Raw genomic sequence first — 19,912 nt, forward strand, 5'->3', positions numbered from 1 at the left:
GTAGTAGATACATTCAGTATGAATGTGAATATTTTTCTTTATAGTAAAGAACAGCCTAAAAAAGAGGAAACTAACCATCATTTTCAAACTTTGTTATATATTTTCATAGTACCTAAATGAAATAGAAAAATCTTATTTAAAACACATAAGTATAAAAAGTACTCAGATCTAATTTCACCTTGCAAAATTTTCTTTGATAAACCCTGTTTAAATCATTTGCTCAGTCCTTTTATCGTTAGTGAACATTTTTTGAGAGTTTGGCTTTAAACTATCGAAAAAATCTTGGAAAAAATCTTCAAAGGAATTGAACTGGTCGACGTCAGGTATCATAAAGTGACTATTTGATGAGCTCTCACGTAAAGTGTCATTGTTTGTAGGCGAATTAGCAGATTTTACGGAAGGCAGGTTTTTTGTCTCCACGCCGTTATTAACAGTAGCCAAAATTGCATCATTACCACCGTTTTCTTTTGGAAAATTATCAATATTTATACGGGTTTTACTCGTATCGATTATAGATTTTATAATTTTTCCAACGTTGTCAGTAGCTTCATTCATTTTTTCCCCTATAGTACTCAAATGCCAGTATACTTTTGTACAAAGACTTAAAACGTGTTGACGTTCAGAAGAGTCGAACCAATAAAGATAATCGCAAAGCGTTAGACAAGCGAAAACTAGTTGATGGCATGTAAAAATAGGAGCACCCCTTATTAACATTGGCGGTAATCTCAGAAATCCATTCAGTAGTGAAAATGAATGTTCCTTCATTGTATTTAAAATCAGTTTCAAAAAAGTTTGGTTGCTTCTTAGAGTTGAAGAAAACTCTGCGATAAAAGTACGACATATCATGATATGATAGAAATCAAATGTAAATAATAGTACGCCTGCGCCATCCTTTGCTAAAAGCTCTTCCCAGTTTTTCAACCAGTAATTTAGCTCTGGAAAAATGAAGACAGAATTTTGGCTATTTCCGCTTGTGCAATTATTATAATCATTCAAGCACTGTGTAAAATAATGTTCAAGGTTGATAAAAATTCCATTTACAACGTCACCTAGGTTTATTTCACTTATTTTGATGTCATCACTGAAGTTTGCTTGGGGGAACTTGGCCACAAGCTTATTAAACTCTTTTATCATGTCATCTTGCTCTCTAATCTCACCGTGGCTAATAGAATATTCTAAATAGCAGGCAGTTAAGGAGTTTAAGATTCTTAAGTGATAAAGATCTTCAGGATTATATTCTCCTTTCACCAATACCCTGTTTTTTATCTGATAGAAATCTATTACATGTAACAAGCTATTGAGCGCAAAATTGCTCAATACCAAAGAATTAAATTTCAGTTGCCTATATCTCTTCGCTTTTCGAGAAATATGGAACATACAGCAGTATAAAATAGCTTCGATATCAAATGCTGTTAACTTTTCAAACATGGTTAATGTATTAGTCAATAACCTTTCCACCAAAGGATATAAAATTTCTTGTTCCGCAGCATATTTGTCATTGTCTGTAAAACTCATAGCAATAATAGTAAACACGCTTGTTATGAATAAATGAGAATGAGCATATTCCACATCTATCTCTTTTCTCCCGCCTGGGACAATCCAGAAATGAGATCTTACTAAAAATTCTTGAGCAAGTTCATGACATAGTTCCTGATGGTTCTCATAAAAATGGAGAAAATTCACTCTTGCGACAGCATATGGCCTTTGCTGTCCAGCTAGTTTAGCCGCTTTAGATGTAGCTTTCGATGGAAATAACCTTTCATCGATATCATATATCAATTTTAAAGGGGACTCCTTCAACTTGAACCCACTTGAGAAATGATTTTGGTTGTTATATTCTCCTGATCTTTTTACAATCTCTCTACTCGAATCTAAAGATCTGTCATGTGTATTACTTAAGCTGATATCCAAACTCTGATCACCTTTTCTTGGGTCCTTAGCATCGTTGTTGCTAAACAACTTTGCTGATGTAATTATCAAGTCCATTTTTTGGTGTAGAGACTTTATTTGATTTTCTAAAGATGAAAGCCTTTTGTTAATCATGTGGTTTTCACTCGTCATAGAATCATTCTTCCCAACAATACTTTGGTCTTCATTCAAGGCATCCGTACTTAAGTGAGAAAATGAACTAAGGTTTGAACTAATTGAGTTAATCTTTTTTAATAGACCATCATCACGTAAGGTATTTAAAGTTTTATTATCTTTATTTTTAGCTAATGAGCAATCAAGTTGAAGAACGTTGCACCTATAACATTTCCCGATGAAAGGCTCAAAGTCGCATCTTGTCTTTACTCTCCTGCAGGTATTACAACTAAAGGTTTTCCTTTTCTTTCTTGGTTTTTTGTTGCCATTATTCTTGGGGCTACTCGCTTCACTTGCTTCATTTATTCCAGCATTATCCTCAGGATGATTGATTATTGATCGGATACTGTTTCGCACCTTGTCAGAACCCGAATGGTGTCTGCTAGTTACTGGTAAATCATCCGCTGAAGAGTTCAATGGGGCACTTGTGTTTATATCCATTTTCCTGACATTCAGCAAACCAAAATGATATAAAGTGCGGGGTAATAAATATAATGGAGATGGTTGAGTGATTTCTCTTCTAGAGGGAATTACATTGGAATAGTAGTTTTAACTAAGCCTTTCTTTCAATGAGCTCATTCCGTTAAGATGATTTACTATTATCATTATTCAAAAATACAGAGTTTGGGGAGGGTAATATCTTGCACTATTTTGGTGTCAATATAATCAAAGCAGCAGAAGCTATGAATATCATACACTACTTTGAGTGGATGTTTAAAGAAAAAAAATTCTACTGCAAAATATATTTTTCAAAAGAACTAAGTAACATGGCTAGTATTTAATCCAGTTTCCTGCTCAGAAAACTATCGCGAATAATATTGTTAAAACAGTATAAATTGACGTCTTGAGACCATCAATAAAGAAGTTTTTCGGAGCACTATTTTCCATTTTCTTTGAACTTCCTTGGTTCTTAGAGTCATTTTTTCCTTTTTCCTTTTTACCAGCATCGTTATTAGTTTCCTGTTTCCCTAATACGTTCCCTTCCTCATCAACATTCAACATTTTACTTTTCATACCAGATGTGCATTCGATTTTACCACCTCTTATGATAGACCGGCCATTCTTTGGTGCCGTAAACTCTTCACAATTTAATTCGTCAGATGAACTTTTGATATACGCGCTGCCTTTCACTAATTTTAGTTCTGGGAAATCTATTTTCTCGAAGGTACCTTCAAAATAGATTGCACCACCAATTTGCCTTAGCTTCGGAAAGAAATCAATTTTAGCAAGCCCCGTGTTGTTGGCAATCATCAACCCCCCTTGAACCTCTGTTACATTTGAAAAGTTTAGTCGTTTTAAGTTTTTATTATCTATTAAGCCCAATGTTCCTTGGATCTTTGTTAAAAGTGGGAGTTCCAAACTTGAGAATTGGTTCTCAATAAACTCTAAGGAACTGTTAACCGAAGAAAGCTTAGCTACGTTAATTGTTGAGACATCTTTAATGGTCATGTTTTCAACAGTGTATAAGTTACTCAAGTCAAGTTCAAGCTCTTTGGCATTAGAATGAACAGTTAGTTGTTTTGTAACACTTTCTAGCTTTGTGAATAAAGTTTCCAAAAACCTGTTATTGTTAATATTGAAGATGTTCACTTCCTTAACATTATTAAAATAATCGATAGAAGTTAATGCAGTATCAGATATAACTATGTTTTTAACCTTGTTGATGTTTCCGTTAATGACAACACTACTTAGAATAGGCAAAACTCTCCAATCAACAGTTTCAACTTCTCTTAAAACAGGTAAGTCTAACGACACAAAGGAGGTTAGACTATCCAATTCCAATTTTCGCAAAACCTGCAAATTGTAACCTTGAATTCTAAAAACATGTTTGTTATTCTTAATGATAAGATCCCCCTCTATCTCTTTTATCGAACCCAAATCAACAAGAGATCCACTGAAGTTACTTGATATTTCAATGTTTCCCATGACCTTCCAACATTTTGCTTGCAATTCAATCAAATTGGCAGCATTTTCAATATGATATATGCTTTTCTTACAATCTTCATCTATCTTTGTTTGTTTCGCTGGAGAAATCGTCTCAAAGTTGGTTTTCTCTTTTTTAGGAACTGTTGCATTAGTATTGACCAACATGATATTGTGGTCTAAAATATTTAGTTCACCATTTACTCCAAATGCAGTTGAAGGTTTAGCTAACTGCAGAAGTAAAAATAGAAAGCTTAGGATTGTGTGTATACGACTCAACATTGTGCCTTTTCCTTTGTTAGTGGATACTTTTGCTTCTTTGTTGAATATGAATTATTGTTAAAAGATGTTTGTGCTACTTCAAATGATTATTCTATATTTTTTTAATTTATAGCTTAAACAATTGCCACAAAAGATGCTTTTTGAGACATTCAACTGACGGGCATTTGAATTAGCCGAAAGCTTTCTTAAAACAAAAAAACGTAAAAAAAGAATTATAGCAGGAGAATAATTAGAACGCATGACTTTTTTTACTGTTTGTTATATAATTCGATTAATTCATTCTTCATTGATTGAAGATGAAAGAATATGGAAAACAGAAATTCAAGAATATACCCATAATATATATACTTATTTTTTACACGAATCCTTTCTTTATTGCCTCAATTCTTAGTGAAATCTCTTCTATAAAAACCTCATTGAAACCAGGAACGCTTGCTTCGGTTTTAATGAATTGCTTTAACATTTCATTCACATATTTTCTTGTTTCATCATCACGTGCACGTTCATACATTCTGTTGAGAATGTGAGACACGATATTTTTCAGGTAGTCAAACTTCTCTATCTTCAACGCTTGAATATCGTTTTTCTTATACTTCTTGTTATAGTTAGAGGGTGTCGCCATTTCGATCTCCGCTTGTAAATTTGCACAACCTGAATCTATGTCCATTCCTGAATCAAGCTCGAAGACTGGTTGCGTGCATTTTCTAAATGATGAAGAGCTTGGATTAGTTATCGGCGTTACAGTTTGCCCATGAAGCATATAAGGGCTTTCCATGTTTAAAGATGAGGTTGGAGAGTCTTGTGTGATAGGAGATAATTCCTTTTTAGAGATTTGTGTTGTACTTAGTCTTGCTGATTCAAAATTCCAAAATTCCTTCCCTCTTACAGTGTTGCTGTTTTTGTACAGTCGATTTTGAAGAGGATATTTGGGCACCTTTGTATATCTCTCTTGACCTTTTTTTTTTTTGATCAGTTCAACATCGCTCTTCAAATTTGTTACTGTAATGTTTTTAATAAATTCAAATGACAATAAATCGTACGCAGATGGCCGATCAGCAGGTGTTTTAACAAGACACCCAGCTACGAACTCTTTCGCTGCTTCAGAAAAAGGGCCTTGTAGCTTTGGAGGCTTTCTCTTTGGTAGGTTAGTCATAACCTTCATAGGATCGTACTTAGATAATGGAGGTAATCCTTTCAGTAATTCATAAGTAGTAATACCCAGAGACCATATATCCGCTTTCTCATTATACCCATCAACTTCGCAGCAAACAACCTCTGGTGCCATCCAATAAGGTGTTCCCACAAATGTGTCTCTTTTGAAAGTGGAACGAATGTGGCCACTTACTCCAAAATCACCCAACTTAACCATACCTTCCTCATTCAGTAATATATTAGCTGCTTTGATATCACGATGGATCTTCCTTTGTTCATGCAAATATTTTAAACCCAAGGTAACCTGATGAATAATAAAAGAAACTTTCTCTTCCGGTAAACCATTAACGTAACTTCGTTTTAGTAAATCCGAACACGATCCACCGCCGCAATACTCCATAACAATCCACATAGAAACATCCTCTAGCATTGTGGTGATATAGTTGGTAATAAGGGGAGACTTTAACTCCGCCAGAAAAAAAATCTCTTGTGCTAACAGTTCGATGTCTTCATCAGAATGCTCTAGGTTGACTACTTTGATTGCCACAATTTCCTGAGTGACTCTGTCCATTGCTTTATAAACATCACCAAAATTACCCCTTCCAATACAAGACTGAATGGAGTATAGTTTTGAAGGAGGGGTTCTTGACCGAATTGATATTTCTTTGTTCTCCATTTTTGTTCAGTTTTCTTTCGTTTTATTAGTAAATGAATAAGCTAGTAAAAAAAACTAAAAATAAAATGCAAATGCTGGTTTGCTTTCTTTCTGGGAAATGTTTGCTAAGACAACTGAATAGCCAGATGTTCACTAAATCGATAATATTGAAAAAGGAAAATTTAAAAATAAAGTACTAGCTGGCTTTTTGGATAGATAGTATTAGATAAAGCAGTAAAAACACAGGCAATAAACGAAGATAGTACGAAAAATGGCTTTCTAATATATATCCTAACTAACAAATAAAAATGTCTATGCCAGAAAAAGGTTACTGTAAAAGAAAAATAATGTAACTTCTTTACGTCAAAAAAAAAAAAGAATTTGTGTCGTCTACTTTTTGTGTGTTTTTCTCTTCATTGAAGCTGCGCGGTGTTGCGCTCGACCTAGCGACGTAAGACAAGTTTGAGAAGGAAAGTAGCACAACAGCATTATGGAAAACCAGTTAAAGAGGAAATTTTATAATTAAATACCAGTATATACTACTTTTTGTCCTTTTTCGTCAATTTTAGAGATTTATGCATTGATAATAAGTTTGTGGGGGACATCAAATTTTGAGAAGATTTGGGAATGGAACTCAAACTCCATCTTTTACTTGCAGAAGCACTTCTTTCAGGTATGCTTAGTTTCAAATCCTGTTTCTTATTGTAGGACGAAGTTGAATTTGCGTTAGAATGCATATTTAAATGCGACCCTGATTTCGGACGGGAATCTGTTACACCTTGAAATGTCCCGTACATTTCCAGCTTGATCCGCCAGTACTGCAATACTTTCGGAGACCAGTTCGTAGTAATTTTCGGTAAGTTATCTATATGAATACCATTGCACAATAAAAACTCTGTAATGAAGAAGATGGGAGTTCCGTTAATAATTTCGTAATGTTTCAAGGAATACTGAAAAATGGACGGATGGCTTAAATCATTCTTCTCTTTCTCGCTTGCCGTCAATTCTCTTAAAGAATATTTGCTTTGTGCAATGGCTCTTTGCATCATGAAGATACTATCTAAATGGATGGCTTTGATCAAAGATTTTAAAGAAGTTTCTCTGCCTTGGTTGCTATCAATGACAAACTTCTTAAGTTGATATTTATCGATAATATATTTTGATCTTTCTGAATCCGTGGAATTTGGGGTGATCTTCTTAATCGAAAAGTTGTGAAGGTTACTTTCATAAATGGCATTAACATTACTATTGGAGACATTATTCTGTAAAAGATGCATCATTTCCAATGAGGTGAAATTGTCCAGCGTCAAAGACCTAACTTTAGAGATATGTGAACCCAAAGATCGATGAACGCCCGAGCATTTGATACACAGTATGCACAATAAATTTATTGACACCCACTCTACAGTTACAGTATTGTCGCAATCACAACACTTCAAATTTGATTTATCAATTTTGCGAACAATCGATAACAATTCGTCTCTATTGGAAGGCCCAGTATTAGCAAAAGAAAAATGTTGGGTCTGCTGTTTAGGCGAGTCTTTTTTTAATGGAATACGGTTATTACTGTTACTGTTGTTACTGCTACTATGAATGCGATGAGTTTGATGATTAAACTGATGAGAATTTGTGGCCTTTTGCTGACTCCCACTAAGACGATTCGATAAGTATGTGAACGATAGCTGGGCCGAACGAAATGGGAACCTTTGTGGCAATATCAATGATTCTTTTGCAGTCATCAACAAAGCGATGCTTCTTATAATAACGCAATATACGTCGAAACCTCGATCCTCCTCGCAGCAGTTCTTTTGTAATTTACATCGAAGAGATTTAAGAAGAATATTAGTTAACTTTAACGGGTTGTTGTACCATGGTAAATGAAGTGCTTTTGGTGCTATTTTTGGTGCTATTTCATTACTAGGCAAAAGCACAACATTTTGAATGGTATTGGCACTATAAAAATCCATTATTGATGGAACATCCAGAAGAAGTATATTTAGAGTCACTATTACAGCAATCTTATCACTATGTCTTCAATGGAGTTACTAATATCCTCTTTTTTGCCCAAATTCTTGCCCAAATTCTTGCCCAAATTTTTGCCTTTCTTCTGCCCTCGTCGAAATACCCTCGTAACGATAGCGATAGCCAAAAAAAAATCCAACATAGGACAGAAACAAGTTGTTTTCATCCGTTTAAAACGACAGTCCTTTAAATTCCGCCTGAATTATCGCAGATAATTTATCCGGAAAACCAAGTAAAAAAAAGAAAAAAGAAAAGATAAATATCATATTTTTCTATTATTAGATTAGATTTTAAATTAGATAATGAATTAATACAGGTAATAATTATAGAGAGGAAATAAAAATAAACAGATAAGTTATTTACATCTTCTAACTAATATTCCATTACAAGTGAACGAACATGAAAAGATCATATCAAACCCTTCCAACATATTTTTTTTCCTTCTTTGGTCCCTTCAAGGAAAGAGCAGTCTTTCTTCTTGTTCTATAATAATATTATTAAAAAAGCACATAAAAACTTGATTGTGTAGCGATAATAAAAAATTTGTTTTCGAAAATATAGGAGTATGTCTCAAAAGTCAAAATTAAAGAACTTAGAATAAGAAAGCGACACCGGCAGCGACGGCAGCACCGAAGACACCAGCACCCAAAGCGTTGGAAGCAGCAGCACCAGTAGAGATCTTGGTGCTGGTGGTGTTAGATTGGTTAGAACCGTTGGTAGAACCGTTGGTAGAAACGTTAGCAGCTTGAACAGCGGCAACAGTGGCGAAGGCAGCGACGATGGTCTTGAATTGCATTTTTGGTATGATTAGTTATTATTGAAACTTTTTGTTTTTATTGGTGTGTTTAAGAGATAAAAGTGGAAAGTAAGTATGAAAAGTAAACAATACTGAAGGAAGGATGGATAGATGAAATTGAGAATTTCTCGAGTTCTTTATATAGGAAGAGGGAAGGCAGGAAATTCATCGCGATGACACACAGTACCATATCTCATGTAAAAAATGTGAGAAAAACCGATGATTTTTTTCTGCTTTCTTTTTCCTAATTCTAAAAACGGGTATTCCGCTTGCAAAAGAAAAGGCGTGGCTCGGATCGGTTCTGTTTCGGAAATTAACTTTGGCGTTCTACGCCCGGAAGCGACCAAAGCGGCCAATCACGTCCGAAGACGGGGCCGCACGGTCTCCCGCGAGGTCGTTTTTTGGAACTGTAAAAGGCCCAACATTGGGCCCAGGCCCTCATCACGCCTGATCCGGAAACCGCGTTACTTCTTTGGGACAAATTCACTGGGAAGAAAGCAGGTCCAGATCCGCGTAGCATGAACTGAAGCGCCAAAACGGCTGCGGGTAAGGAGCGGGTGTAACCACGCGTTATAGTGGCCCGGTAAGGGGCAACGCGCATGCCCCGGGCGATATAATCCATGTGTTGCGACCCGCATTTTTTTAATTGTCTCTCCCTTTTTCTCTGGCGTCTATTGTGCGAGAGAATGATTGATTAACAAGAGATTATTTCGTTCGATCTTAACTAGCTTTTCGCCCAAACTAAATCAAGTACCAGCAACCGTGTTTGGACAATATTCCATTTTAGACTACACAGCATGCACGCCCGCGATTGGTTTTTAGTTTTCATTGCAATTTTCATTCCTCCATTAGCAGTTTGGTTGAAAAGAGGATTTTTTACCAAGGATCTGCTAATTAATTTTCTGTTATTTTTACTAGGGATCATTCCTGGCCTGATCCATGCTTTGTATGTGATCAGCTGTCATCCATATGAGGAGAGCGGTGCTCGATACTCTCAGCTCTCTTCTGCAGATGATAACTATGGTAGTTTAGCATAAGCGCCTCCTTTTCTTCCCTGCTCACATCGTAATAAATGATGAGTGGCTTTTTGCTTTCCATATTTTGCCACTTTTTTTATTTTCCATGATTTTTCCTCATTTCTTTTTATTTTTCATTTTCTGTACTTTATTTACGTAAAATGAGTAATTATGTAATGGCAAGCCATCTCATCGCTGTCGGGCCAAGTAAATCTGTATTTTAATTATATTCATTTTCCTTCATTTGAGAAAGAAAATCACTTTAATAGCAGAATAATGGATTTGTTAGGCGATATAGTGGAGAAAGATACATCCGACTCAGTTGAGAGCAATGAGAATGATTTGCTTATTAGCAACAACTCCAAAACGGGATTCCCTGAATTATACAAGCCCAAGAAAATATCATCATGGAAAGAACGGTTGAGAGAGAAAAGAACCCAAAAGAAGAAAAGCAGCGCTAAAGATGCTGAAAATGAACAGGTGGCTACGGATGTTCCTGTATCAGAAGCAAGATCTATCCATAATGAGAATATTAAACTACTACAGGAAATGACTGATGAGCAAATAATACAAGAGCGTAAGGATCTTTACGATTCTTTGGATCCTAAGCTGGTAACTAAGTTATTAAAGAATATTAATAAAAGGGCCAAAGATGAAAACAATACTCCATTATTTGCAGAAATAGAGGGTGCTTCTGGCACCTGGGTAGGTGGCAATAAACAAGGCATATATGATTTACCTCCCTTAGAGGATGAAGATGTAAACGCTGCTCTAGATATAAGGCCCAATTCAAAACACGTCAAGTTTGACGAACAAGACAAAGAAGAGGAAAAATATAATGATGATGTCGACGATGTCGACGATGTAGCGCCCTTAGATTTCCAAATGGCACAAAGCATCGATCACATGAAAAACGAAGATCTTTTTAAGGACGTTCATTTTATAAAAGAAGAAAAGCAAAGCGAGATAGAATTAGAGAAGTTAGACATCAATGATCCTAACTTCAACGATAAACTGCATGAAAAATATTTCCCTGATTTGCCCAAAGAGGTCAACAAACTAAAATGGATGCAATCAGTTCAACAGAAAACAAACAAAAGTTACATCATTGAAGATGTGTCTGAATGTAGATTTGATTTTGAAGGTAATCTTGTTCCGCCCACAAGACAAATAGATTCTACTATTCACTCTGGCTTGCATCATCACAGCGATTCGCCTGAACTCGCTGGTTACACTATAGTGGAGTTAGAGCATTTAGCAAGGTCCACCTTTCCTTCACAAAGATGTATTGCAATACAGACTCTAGGGAGGATCCTTTATAAACTAGGTCAAAAGAGCTATTACCAATTAGTGCCGGAGATTGATGTTGAGACATATAAGGAAGACGGAAATATATCAAACGTTATGGACAAGATTTATTCCATGTTCTGGGACTTAATCAAAGACGGGAAAATCATCGAGTCACTAGAAGTTGCCTCTAACGACAAATGCACCAGAAATTTGTCTGTCAGAAATTATGCCATTGATGCTCTTTGGTTATGGAAACAAGGCGGTGGGGACTTTAGGTCCAAGAAATAGATAGAAAAGGACCAGTACTACATACGGATGTGCTAAAGCGCTACCCTTACTAAAATAGAAAAATGTGTCTCTTTGATTAATGTTTTTATAGCTTCTTTTTTGTACAAAACTGCCTCAGGTATTTTCACTTCTGTACGATCACCCAGATGTTCATGTGATTTTCAATCATTTCCTGCACATACCAACTATGTTGTTTACCTCAAACTGAATATCCAACCAAACACAAATGAAGAACTCAAATGAGTCGAATTAAAACAACAGCGATGAGGAAATTAAGAACATAATCGGTATTAATATGTGACATATCAAAAGTAGAGAAAAAAATATTAACCTCAAAACAGAAGGAAAAACCAATGTTGAAGGTCCAATAAACATGAGACGTGCATAGATATGGTATCCATGCAAAAGCAAAAAAAAAATAAAAAGTCGCAACTTCAACTATGCTTATTCTCTCCGAACAACTTTTAGGACAAAAGTCAATTATGGGAAAGGGAAAAGATACTTCTCCAAAGCAAAGCCAAAATCACTGATCAACAGAGAACAATATTTTATCTTTGCACATTGACACATTCATCGAGGGTTTCAAGCGCCAAAAAAGAGCAAGATTCAGTTTAAAAAAACGATCCTCGACAAACTTAAGTTGTGCAATCCATGTCAGTTTTACATATACACAGCATATAGTGTGATAATGAGTTCTCTCATTAACCAACTTTATCATTCAAACTGTTAACTGCAGATATTTGACATTCTTTTCATTTGCTGGAAGTGTATGTTCGTATCGTAATCATTCTCATCTCATCCTTTATATTAGTTAAAGAAAATTTTTTCATCATATTTGGATACCCGGCTGGGATGGCAAAGCTACCAAATAACTACATGAATTATATGGCCAATAAATTGCACGACGAGCCTCTAAATCACGCCACTCCAGGTTAGTATACTTGACAAGTCCAGCGAAAATCTCCGAGACATTAATTTTATTGTATTTTCACTATTTACTGCACGAAACCTTACGCGATACCGTGCAAATCACTTATGTAGCATAATATGGTAACTGAATCACTTTTTCATTGTGTTGATAGTTTCAAATTACAACTTCAGAACTTATAGTTTTTGCATGATGTGCCATTTTCTTGATGAGGCTTTTTTTTTTTTAATTATATTTCTTCTGTCTCTATTTTCTCATAACTTCAGCATAGCAAGAAATTGTTCTCATGTCAAGTATACATGGAATAATAACCATATAAGATGACGATATGGAAGACTGATTATAAGAAGGTCTTAACAATACTTGTTTTAAACTAGCTGAGATTTTTACTAGGATTTTATGGGTACTGTATTCATGTAATTTGGCCGTTTTTCTTACGCTCCGTATTCACCTTACAGACAAAGGTACCAAATAATACAATATCTACCGTTATAGACATGTGCAAATAGATACGTAAACGTAAATCAGTGAGTAACAATAGTTTCCACAGAGTGGAACTCCGAAGAATTATTGTTTATATAAATAATAAACTAAGAAATTATCATTATTTAGATACAATAAGAATAATTTAGAATATTGCCATTGTGTAGTCAAGGAGGAGAACGATGAAAGTCTTTAAAGACAAGAATATATAAAACAACCCAATAAATATATAATAGTAATACATTAGTTTACTTACTAAAGAGATTAAATGACGAAATTAACCGAGGAAATTAAATAAAAATTAATATGCTGACCGATGCTATTTCAGTTGGAGAGTTTTTGTAGATTAAAAAAGGAGCTGTCTACCATACTTCTAGGACCAGATCCACCTGATACCAATACAAGGTTTCATATGAGGCTTTTCCGCTTTCGCTATTCTCTTTTATGATCCAGTATCTGTATTCACGACAGTGCCTGTTTGATTCCATATCCACAATGGCTGTACAACGTTCACGTAATGCATTCTTGTCTGCAAAAGCGTAGGGATATACGTCCTTTTCTAGTAATCATATATACCAAATTAGGAAATTGAGACCCTGTTTTCACGCGTTCTCTACCTTTTTGGTAATTAAGTTCGGGTAAGGTCTCTTTTCCAAACGAGCTTACGTGTCGCATCGACAAATATGGTGAAAGCTTTTATATAAGTAGGCAACATCTAAAAAGAAAGAGCATATTTTTTATTGTGAAGAGGTGCACGTGTGAAAGGAAAACAAGTACTTATAAAAGGTTGTTATTTGACAATAGCATAATCAAAGAGAAATTATATATTAAGGTTCATCACCGCTTTGATATTTCTTTCCTATAGAGTTCTGAAATTTACAGAATATAACCAACTAGCCGTCATTCATTTAAAAAAAGAAAAATTAGAACTCTTCTATATAGTTGCTATTGAAGGCATACTTCCAAACCAACTTATCATTATTTTTGCTCTCATTCTTTTTCCTGTATTATACTTTTATTGTTTTTGATCTTTTTTTCTTCATATTAGCCCATTAAATCGACTAGCTGAAATGGAAAACTTATGCCCTCCACCTCCTTCCCAAATGAAGGATTTTTCTACCCCTCCAAGAAACAGGCATCGTCATAAGAGATCCTTTGCTATTTCTGGAGATTTTGAATTTTTAAAACAGCCGATTTCTGCGCCCGCCTTAGCTTCTACTTATGACTCACCTACTTTTGAAAGTACTCCAAGAAGAGCAAGCGGTATAAACCTGACTATGCTTAATGAACCTCAAAATGAATTGACATTAATATCTTCACCGAGCCCAAGATTTTTTGTCAGCGAAGAGTCCACATATACATCGCCAATTAAAGGAGTGCCGGACGCTATCATTAATTTGGATGATGTGCTCATCAATAAGCCAAGAATGTGTAGATCACATCGCAAAACTAAGTCAGTGCCAGTGAAATTAGATGAATTTTATTCGTCTCACAAGTGCAGCTCTGTACCAGAATTAACTATAAATGAAGAGATGGACGAAGACGATACCAATTCTCAGCTATTGGAGCCCATAAAACCACTGTCAACTTCTTTATCTGTAGATACGAACGAAGATAAGAACCGGACATTGGAAAATGCCAGGAGCTATAACTCATTAAAAATACATGCGCAAAAGCAAAGATACTACAATTCAGCAAGATATTTGCCTTTAAATAGTGATGAAAAATCCACAGATCCACAAAGTTTAACGAAGCAAAGTTCTGTTACTTCTTTATTTTCCTCTAGGTCGATTACTCCTGTGTCTTGTAACATTAATAATGCAGGTAGAATCAACGCAATCAATGGTAATTACCTGGACGATGTTCTTTATGATCTTGATACTCCTGCAACAACCTTAATTCAGGATATTGATAATTTCCAAACGAGTACAAGCGAAAGAGTTAAATTGTCACCTGAATCTTCTTCGATAAGAAAGTATTTCCCCAAAGATGAGAAATCCGTCAATAGCTTTAATTTTCAGTCTCAAGAGTACGATATGATATCTTTCACTGAAGATTTTGATCATGTGACGTCACTGTCCTCTTCTATTCTTGACTCTGAGAAACAAACAGATGATGATGGAGAGGAAAGCATTCCCGAAGAAATACTACGAGGAGAGCCCCTTCATGTGTACAACGACACCAAAAGAACTGACGAAGGTTCTACTTTGCCCACTCAACAATGGCCCCTTCCCTCTGACAGGAACGATAAGCGCCTTTCAACTCAATATGAAAAGAAAACATTCAAGAAAAATAGAAAGTTTAATATTTTTGCCAAGTTATTTTGCACTAGAAAATAATAAGAACAAAAAATATACATCAACTACTCGATACCCACAATGCATAACTATAGAACAGATAAATACTAATAGATACCCCATTTATAATAAACATAACATTGTAAAGATGTCATAATAAAAATTTTAATTCGCACTATGATAAATAAATAATATTAAGTAAGCGTTATAAGCTAACGCTAGTATATATAGAAATGGTGTAGGATATGGTGCAGCCTCTTGTCCTTCTCTCAAAATGAATATTTAATGCTTTTTTCTGTTTACGTGCTCATGGTGATTCTGTTTCATTTGGAGACTTCTATGTTATCTAACTCGTCCTTTTCCTTAGCAGCGGCTTCGGCTTCTAATATGTATGGCAGCAAGTAAGGGACATCTTCTTGAGCTTTGATCCATTCGTTTCTTGGCAATAGATGATGGGTCAATTCGGTTTGGTGAGCTCTAATTATTCTATATGCTCTGGCATAAGATTCATCTTCAGGCAGTCTTCTCAAGGCGGTCTGCATGACAGGGTTTTCTTCTGCAATCAAATCGTCAAACTTGAGGCCTAGTTTCTTGTAGCCAGCGAGATTAATAAATTGGTTGGCGACTGGAACACATAGCTTAGATAGGACGGAAGACTTCAGAATATAATCACCAATTTTGACAATGGAAGTGAATGATTGTGGCATCTTGTTCTTTCTGGAACTTATAATTGTTATCTCTAATCTTGCGATTTATTCACACAGACAGATACTTCAACCGCGCTTTTCCTAGCTTTAGCATCTGTTCCCTTTTATTACTGCGTTATGAAAGCAAAATTACAGGCCCCTCGCGGGGTCACCCGATAAAAAGCGCATCGCTTTTGATTGGTCAAAACACAACTGCGGTGTAGTTACACATCTATAGGTAAGTTATATTGCTAATAGCACTTCAATAGTGATATTTTGTTGGTTTTCCACCAGCAGTAGTGGGAAATCCGCATTCCAGTAGCGACTTGTCTACCAGATGGGGTTTTGCAGTGAGTGTGTCCAGTTTCTCTTTGTCTTTGACTAGGATCATGCCGCAGTATCCCGTGGAGTTTATATTTAATGTCAATGGTGGCTCACTCTTAGCGTGCGATCTTGGTACTACGCAGATCCATTTCTTGGTCAATAGAACGTTATATGACTTGATCAGCTCCGGAGATTCGTTGGCCCAATCTTGGAAGAATGTAAGTGCTTTTTGCATCAAAGAAATATAACACATGGCGAGAAGGTCTTTGTCAACTTGATCAGGTGATTCCGGTAGTGGCAAGACAAAATGGGCAAAGGAAACCTTGTCATCTTGCAATGGCTCTGCATTAAAGGTGGGCAAGAAGTAACCCTTTTCGTTACATAATGTGTCTTGGAAAGGGGTAAACTCTTTCGGCATTCGTAGTATCTGCAAGTGTTTGTGAGCTTGTGAAGAACCGCTGTGAGGTCCACAATTATAAAAAACCAGGTATTTTTCATCAGATGTGTCATCATCTTTGTCTTTGTCAAGGCAACAAAGCACCTTGTAAGCAGTCATCAGATCCCTTGGCGTCAAGGCAGATTTCTGATCCTTAAACTCGCTTGTCACCAAGAGACTATGCTCAGGGACCACAGGAAATTTGTTAAGTAGTAACTTATATTCTCCATCGTCATTCACATCATCCACTACAACTAGTTCTTGGTCTGGGTTGGCGAAAGGGTCCTCTTTCTTGGAATCGTTACTCCTCTTTCCGTCTGATTTCAATGCTAAAGACGGAGCGAATGTCACCCAATATTGGGTCGCCTTAAGTGGATCCTTCAATTTCCTAGATTCTGCGCGGGTTAGTTTCAAATGGCCATCCCTTTGAGCTGCAACGAATTTATCGTGGATCTTCTGTTTCAAGTCCTCTCCAATCATCTTTATGCCCCTACCTTCCTAAGTCCAAAAGTTTGGTCGTCTTAACCAATTTTCCCACATTTCAATACTTCGAACTCACTCTCGAAACAAAGTCTATACACGTGACGCTGCTATGATTAAAAGATTTTTCATATGCACATTCACAGCCACATGTCTAACAGCATCTCAAAAAATTCCAGTAAAATGCGGAGAAGTTATCTACGATCTATCCATTCAACTCATCTAAAATGTATTTACCGGTACCTTTCTTGGCTCCTAACTGCCCTATTTCGGAGGGATCTTACATGGCGTTAAACGACTAGCGCAGTTCCCGCAGTATCGGCCGAAATTTTACTTCACCAATATAACGATGAGTAAAAAAGAACATAAAACTTCGAATAGTTTCATCATTAAACTATACCTCTACTGGAATAAGAGGTTTGTAGTTCCAATTGAGTGCATGGGAAGAGAATCGCAATGCCGCGAATTACTCAAGAGATATCGTACAATTGTGATTATGGCGACAATACTTTCAATCTTGCTATTGATATAGGAGGCACTCTAGCTAAAGTCGTTTTCTCGCCTATAAAGAGCAACAGGCTGATGTTCTACACCATTGAGACAGAGAGAATCGATAAATTCATGGAACTTCTGCATTCCATTATCAAAGAACATAACAATGGGCGCTATGATATGACTCATATAATTGCTACCGGCGGTGGCGCCTTCAAGTTTTATGATTTGTTGTATAAAAACTTCCCTCAAATAAAGGATATATCGAGATTTGAAGAAATGGAAGGTTTAATTCAAGGTTTAGACTTTTTCATTCACGAAATTTCCGATGAGGTATTCACTTATAACGACCAAGATGGTGAAATGATAATACCTACCAGTTCCGGCACCATGGACTCGAAGGCCATATACCCGTACCTTCTGGTCAATATAGGGTCGGGCGTCTCTATGTTAAAGGTCACAGAACCAAATAATTTTAGTAGAGTGGGTGGGTCTTCATTGGGAGGAGGAACTCTTTGGGGCCTGCTATCGCTAATTACTGGGGCCCAAACCTACGATCAGATGCTCGATTGGGCTCAAGAAGGTGACAATTCTAGCGTTGATATGCTGGTTGGAGATATATATGGAACAGACTATAATAAAATCGGTCTAAAGTCTTCGGCTATCGCAAGCTCATTCGGTAAAGTTTTCCAGAACAGAATTACATCTAGCACACCTTTGGCCAATAACGACGATGAATTATATTCCTCGCATGAATCTATTGAGAAAAATAATGGACAAATGTTTAAGAATCCTGATATTTGTAAAAGCCTTTTATTCGCTATTTCCAACAATATTGGTCAAATAGCCTATTTGCAAGCTAAAATTCACAACATACAGAATATATACTTTGGTGGGTCTTATACTAGAGGCCATTTGACTACTATGAATACCTTGAGTTATGCTATAAATTTTTGGTCTCAAGGATCAAAGCAGGCGTTCTTTCTCAAACATGAAGGCTATTTGGGCGCAATGGGAGCTTTTCTAAGCGCGTCTCGTCATTCATCTATTAAGAACACAGATACGTAGATAGATTTATTTGTTTTTTGCTGGTAATATTACGTACATCTTTATCTAAAAATTAATTTGTTAAGTCGCTTATAATGTTATCCATCACCTCAAAGATTTGTATTTTACTATTATTTCGGTACTTGTCGTTAAGTTTACCGCTTGCTTCAGCATTTGTAAGTATATTTCCGCCTGACTTTTCTAAAATAGTTATATCCTTTATTATTGGCCTTTTTAAATTGCTTAAAGATATGACTATTATATATTGCAAATCCTTTATCTCAAATTGTACTTTACCAAGTTGAGTAAAGATTTCGAAATTTAAGATAGTCGAGTTTGATCCTTTAAACAAGAAATACTTCTCCCAGAACTTTATGAGCAGATTAATTGACTGACATAATTCTGAATCATTGACCATTGAGTGTTCCGAATCATCTTTTCTTTGCTGCTCACCTTTTTGTATTATTTGACGTTTACTTTCATTCATTTCTCTAAGTTCTTTCGTCAACTTTTGATTTTGCTTTTGCAAAAAGAGCAGTTTCTGCCAGTTCGTGTACGTCTCCTCGACGAAACCATCTGAATCACCTAAATTCAATATTACATCATTTTCTTCTACCATATTTTTATCTTCTTGATTTGTTAAGTGTTTCAGTTCCTTGAGCGAATCCCAACAGTTTTCTATCTCACCTGTGGCTTCCAAATAAAGCTCATTTATTAGGTCTTGCTTTTCGGCAAAATTATGACTCACCTCTTGAATATCAGTTTTGATCTGTTCTATTTTAGTTTCTTTCACGTTCAAAATTTCATCTTTGAGATCATTAACCCTTTCATTTAGTTTTACAAATTGAGGGTCTTTTTCAGAATCCAGTTGTAGTGGTTTTGTCGAAGACAAAGTAAATCTGAAAAAATAGTCCAACGTCTCCTGTTCTAAGTAAGTCAGCTTTAATAACTCCATCAGTTTATTGAATTCTTTGATCTTTACACCTAAAATTTTGGGGTTCACATACGCCTCTTTTCCCGCTACCTCTAAATTTTCATCGTTCCTAAGTGGGTTAACGAACTTGTTCTCTTCATTTATCGCCAGAATGCTGGAAGCGATTTCATGCAACGTATTTTTGAGTCTAAGCTCTTGATTATTTAGGACCTCTTCGCTACTCAGAGCAATAGTATCCTCAATGTCCCTTAAGACAGTCTCATAATCCTTTACGCTCACGCTGTCGGTATTCATTATTT

The 19,912-nt window shown here is 35.9% G+C and overlaps 13 protein-coding genes across 13 annotated transcripts; 5 read left to right on the forward strand and 8 right to left on the reverse strand.

Moving 5' to 3' along the window:
- Positions 1-207: 207 nt before the first annotated feature.
- On the reverse strand, positions 208-2,523 carry URC2 (Urc2p; the record flags this gene model as incomplete). Its single annotated transcript, XM_056221719.1, has 1 exon — positions 208-2,523. The coding sequence occupies one exon, from the start codon at positions 2,521-2,523 to the stop codon at positions 208-210; it is 2,316 nt and encodes a 771-aa protein (XP_056081482.1).
- A 354-nt stretch (positions 2,524-2,877) lies between these two features.
- Positions 2,878-4,287, reverse strand: SPS2 (Sps2p; the record flags this gene model as incomplete). The annotated part of the gene is made up of 1 exon (XM_056221721.1): positions 2,878-4,287. One exon carries the CDS (start codon positions 4,285-4,287, stop codon positions 2,878-2,880), a length of 1,410 nt encoding a protein of 469 aa, XP_056081483.1.
- A 355-nt stretch (positions 4,288-4,642) lies between these two features.
- SPS1 (putative serine/threonine protein kinase SPS1) lies at positions 4,643-6,115 on the reverse strand (the record flags this gene model as incomplete). Its single annotated transcript, XM_056221722.1, has 1 exon — positions 4,643-6,115. The coding sequence occupies one exon, from the start codon at positions 6,113-6,115 to the stop codon at positions 4,643-4,645; it is 1,473 nt and encodes a 490-aa protein (XP_056081484.1).
- Positions 6,116-6,633: 518 nt separating this feature from the next.
- Positions 6,634-8,061, reverse strand: AGE1 (GTPase-activating protein AGE1; the record flags this gene model as incomplete). The annotated part of the gene is made up of 1 exon (XM_056221723.1): positions 6,634-8,061. One exon carries the CDS (start codon positions 8,059-8,061, stop codon positions 6,634-6,636), a length of 1,428 nt encoding a protein of 475 aa, XP_056081485.1.
- A 647-nt stretch (positions 8,062-8,708) lies between these two features.
- SMKI04G7150 (uncharacterized protein) lies at positions 8,709-8,912 on the reverse strand (the record flags this gene model as incomplete). The annotated part of the gene is made up of 1 exon (XM_056221724.1): positions 8,709-8,912. One exon carries the CDS (start codon positions 8,910-8,912, stop codon positions 8,709-8,711), a length of 204 nt encoding a protein of 67 aa, XP_056081486.1.
- Positions 8,913-9,131: 219 nt separating this feature from the next.
- SMKI04G7160 (uncharacterized protein) lies at positions 9,132-9,434 on the forward strand (the record flags this gene model as incomplete). Its single annotated transcript, XM_056221725.1, has 1 exon — positions 9,132-9,434. One exon carries the CDS (start codon positions 9,132-9,134, stop codon positions 9,432-9,434), a length of 303 nt encoding a protein of 100 aa, XP_056081487.1.
- Positions 9,435-9,709: 275 nt separating this feature from the next.
- Positions 9,710-9,949, forward strand: SNA2 (Sna2p; the record flags this gene model as incomplete). The annotated part of the gene is made up of 1 exon (XM_056221726.1): positions 9,710-9,949. One exon carries the CDS (start codon positions 9,710-9,712, stop codon positions 9,947-9,949), a length of 240 nt encoding a protein of 79 aa, XP_056081488.1.
- Positions 9,950-10,204: 255 nt separating this feature from the next.
- RBA50 (Rba50p) lies at positions 10,205-11,506 on the forward strand (the record flags this gene model as incomplete). Its single annotated transcript, XM_056221727.1, has 1 exon — positions 10,205-11,506. One exon carries the CDS (start codon positions 10,205-10,207, stop codon positions 11,504-11,506), a length of 1,302 nt encoding a protein of 433 aa, XP_056081489.1.
- Positions 11,507-13,987: 2,481 nt separating this feature from the next.
- HLR1 (Hlr1p) lies at positions 13,988-15,256 on the forward strand (the record flags this gene model as incomplete). Its single annotated transcript, XM_056221728.1, has 1 exon — positions 13,988-15,256. The coding sequence occupies one exon, from the start codon at positions 13,988-13,990 to the stop codon at positions 15,254-15,256; it is 1,269 nt and encodes a 422-aa protein (XP_056081490.1).
- A 281-nt stretch (positions 15,257-15,537) lies between these two features.
- On the reverse strand, positions 15,538-15,921 carry QCR7 (ubiquinol--cytochrome-c reductase subunit 7; the record flags this gene model as incomplete). The annotated part of the gene is made up of 1 exon (XM_056221729.1): positions 15,538-15,921. One exon carries the CDS (start codon positions 15,919-15,921, stop codon positions 15,538-15,540), a length of 384 nt encoding a protein of 127 aa, XP_056081491.1.
- A 241-nt stretch (positions 15,922-16,162) lies between these two features.
- APA2 (bifunctional AP-4-A phosphorylase/ADP sulfurylase) lies at positions 16,163-17,140 on the reverse strand (the record flags this gene model as incomplete). Its single annotated transcript, XM_056221730.1, has 1 exon — positions 16,163-17,140. The coding sequence occupies one exon, from the start codon at positions 17,138-17,140 to the stop codon at positions 16,163-16,165; it is 978 nt and encodes a 325-aa protein (XP_056081492.1).
- A 456-nt stretch (positions 17,141-17,596) lies between these two features.
- CAB1 (pantothenate kinase) lies at positions 17,597-18,700 on the forward strand (the record flags this gene model as incomplete). The annotated part of the gene is made up of 1 exon (XM_056221732.1): positions 17,597-18,700. The coding sequence occupies one exon, from the start codon at positions 17,597-17,599 to the stop codon at positions 18,698-18,700; it is 1,104 nt and encodes a 367-aa protein (XP_056081493.1).
- A 52-nt stretch (positions 18,701-18,752) lies between these two features.
- Positions 18,753-19,907, reverse strand: KRE28 (Kre28p; the record flags this gene model as incomplete). The annotated part of the gene is made up of 1 exon (XM_056221733.1): positions 18,753-19,907. The coding sequence occupies one exon, from the start codon at positions 19,905-19,907 to the stop codon at positions 18,753-18,755; it is 1,155 nt and encodes a 384-aa protein (XP_056081494.1).
- Between the last annotated feature and the right edge of the window lie 5 nt (positions 19,908-19,912).

This window comes from Saccharomyces mikatae (assembly GCF_947241705.1).
Source record: "Saccharomyces mikatae IFO 1815 strain IFO1815 genome assembly, chromosome: 4".
In the NCBI taxonomy this organism is placed as follows: Eukaryota; Fungi; Ascomycota; class Saccharomycetes; order Saccharomycetales; family Saccharomycetaceae; genus Saccharomyces; species Saccharomyces mikatae.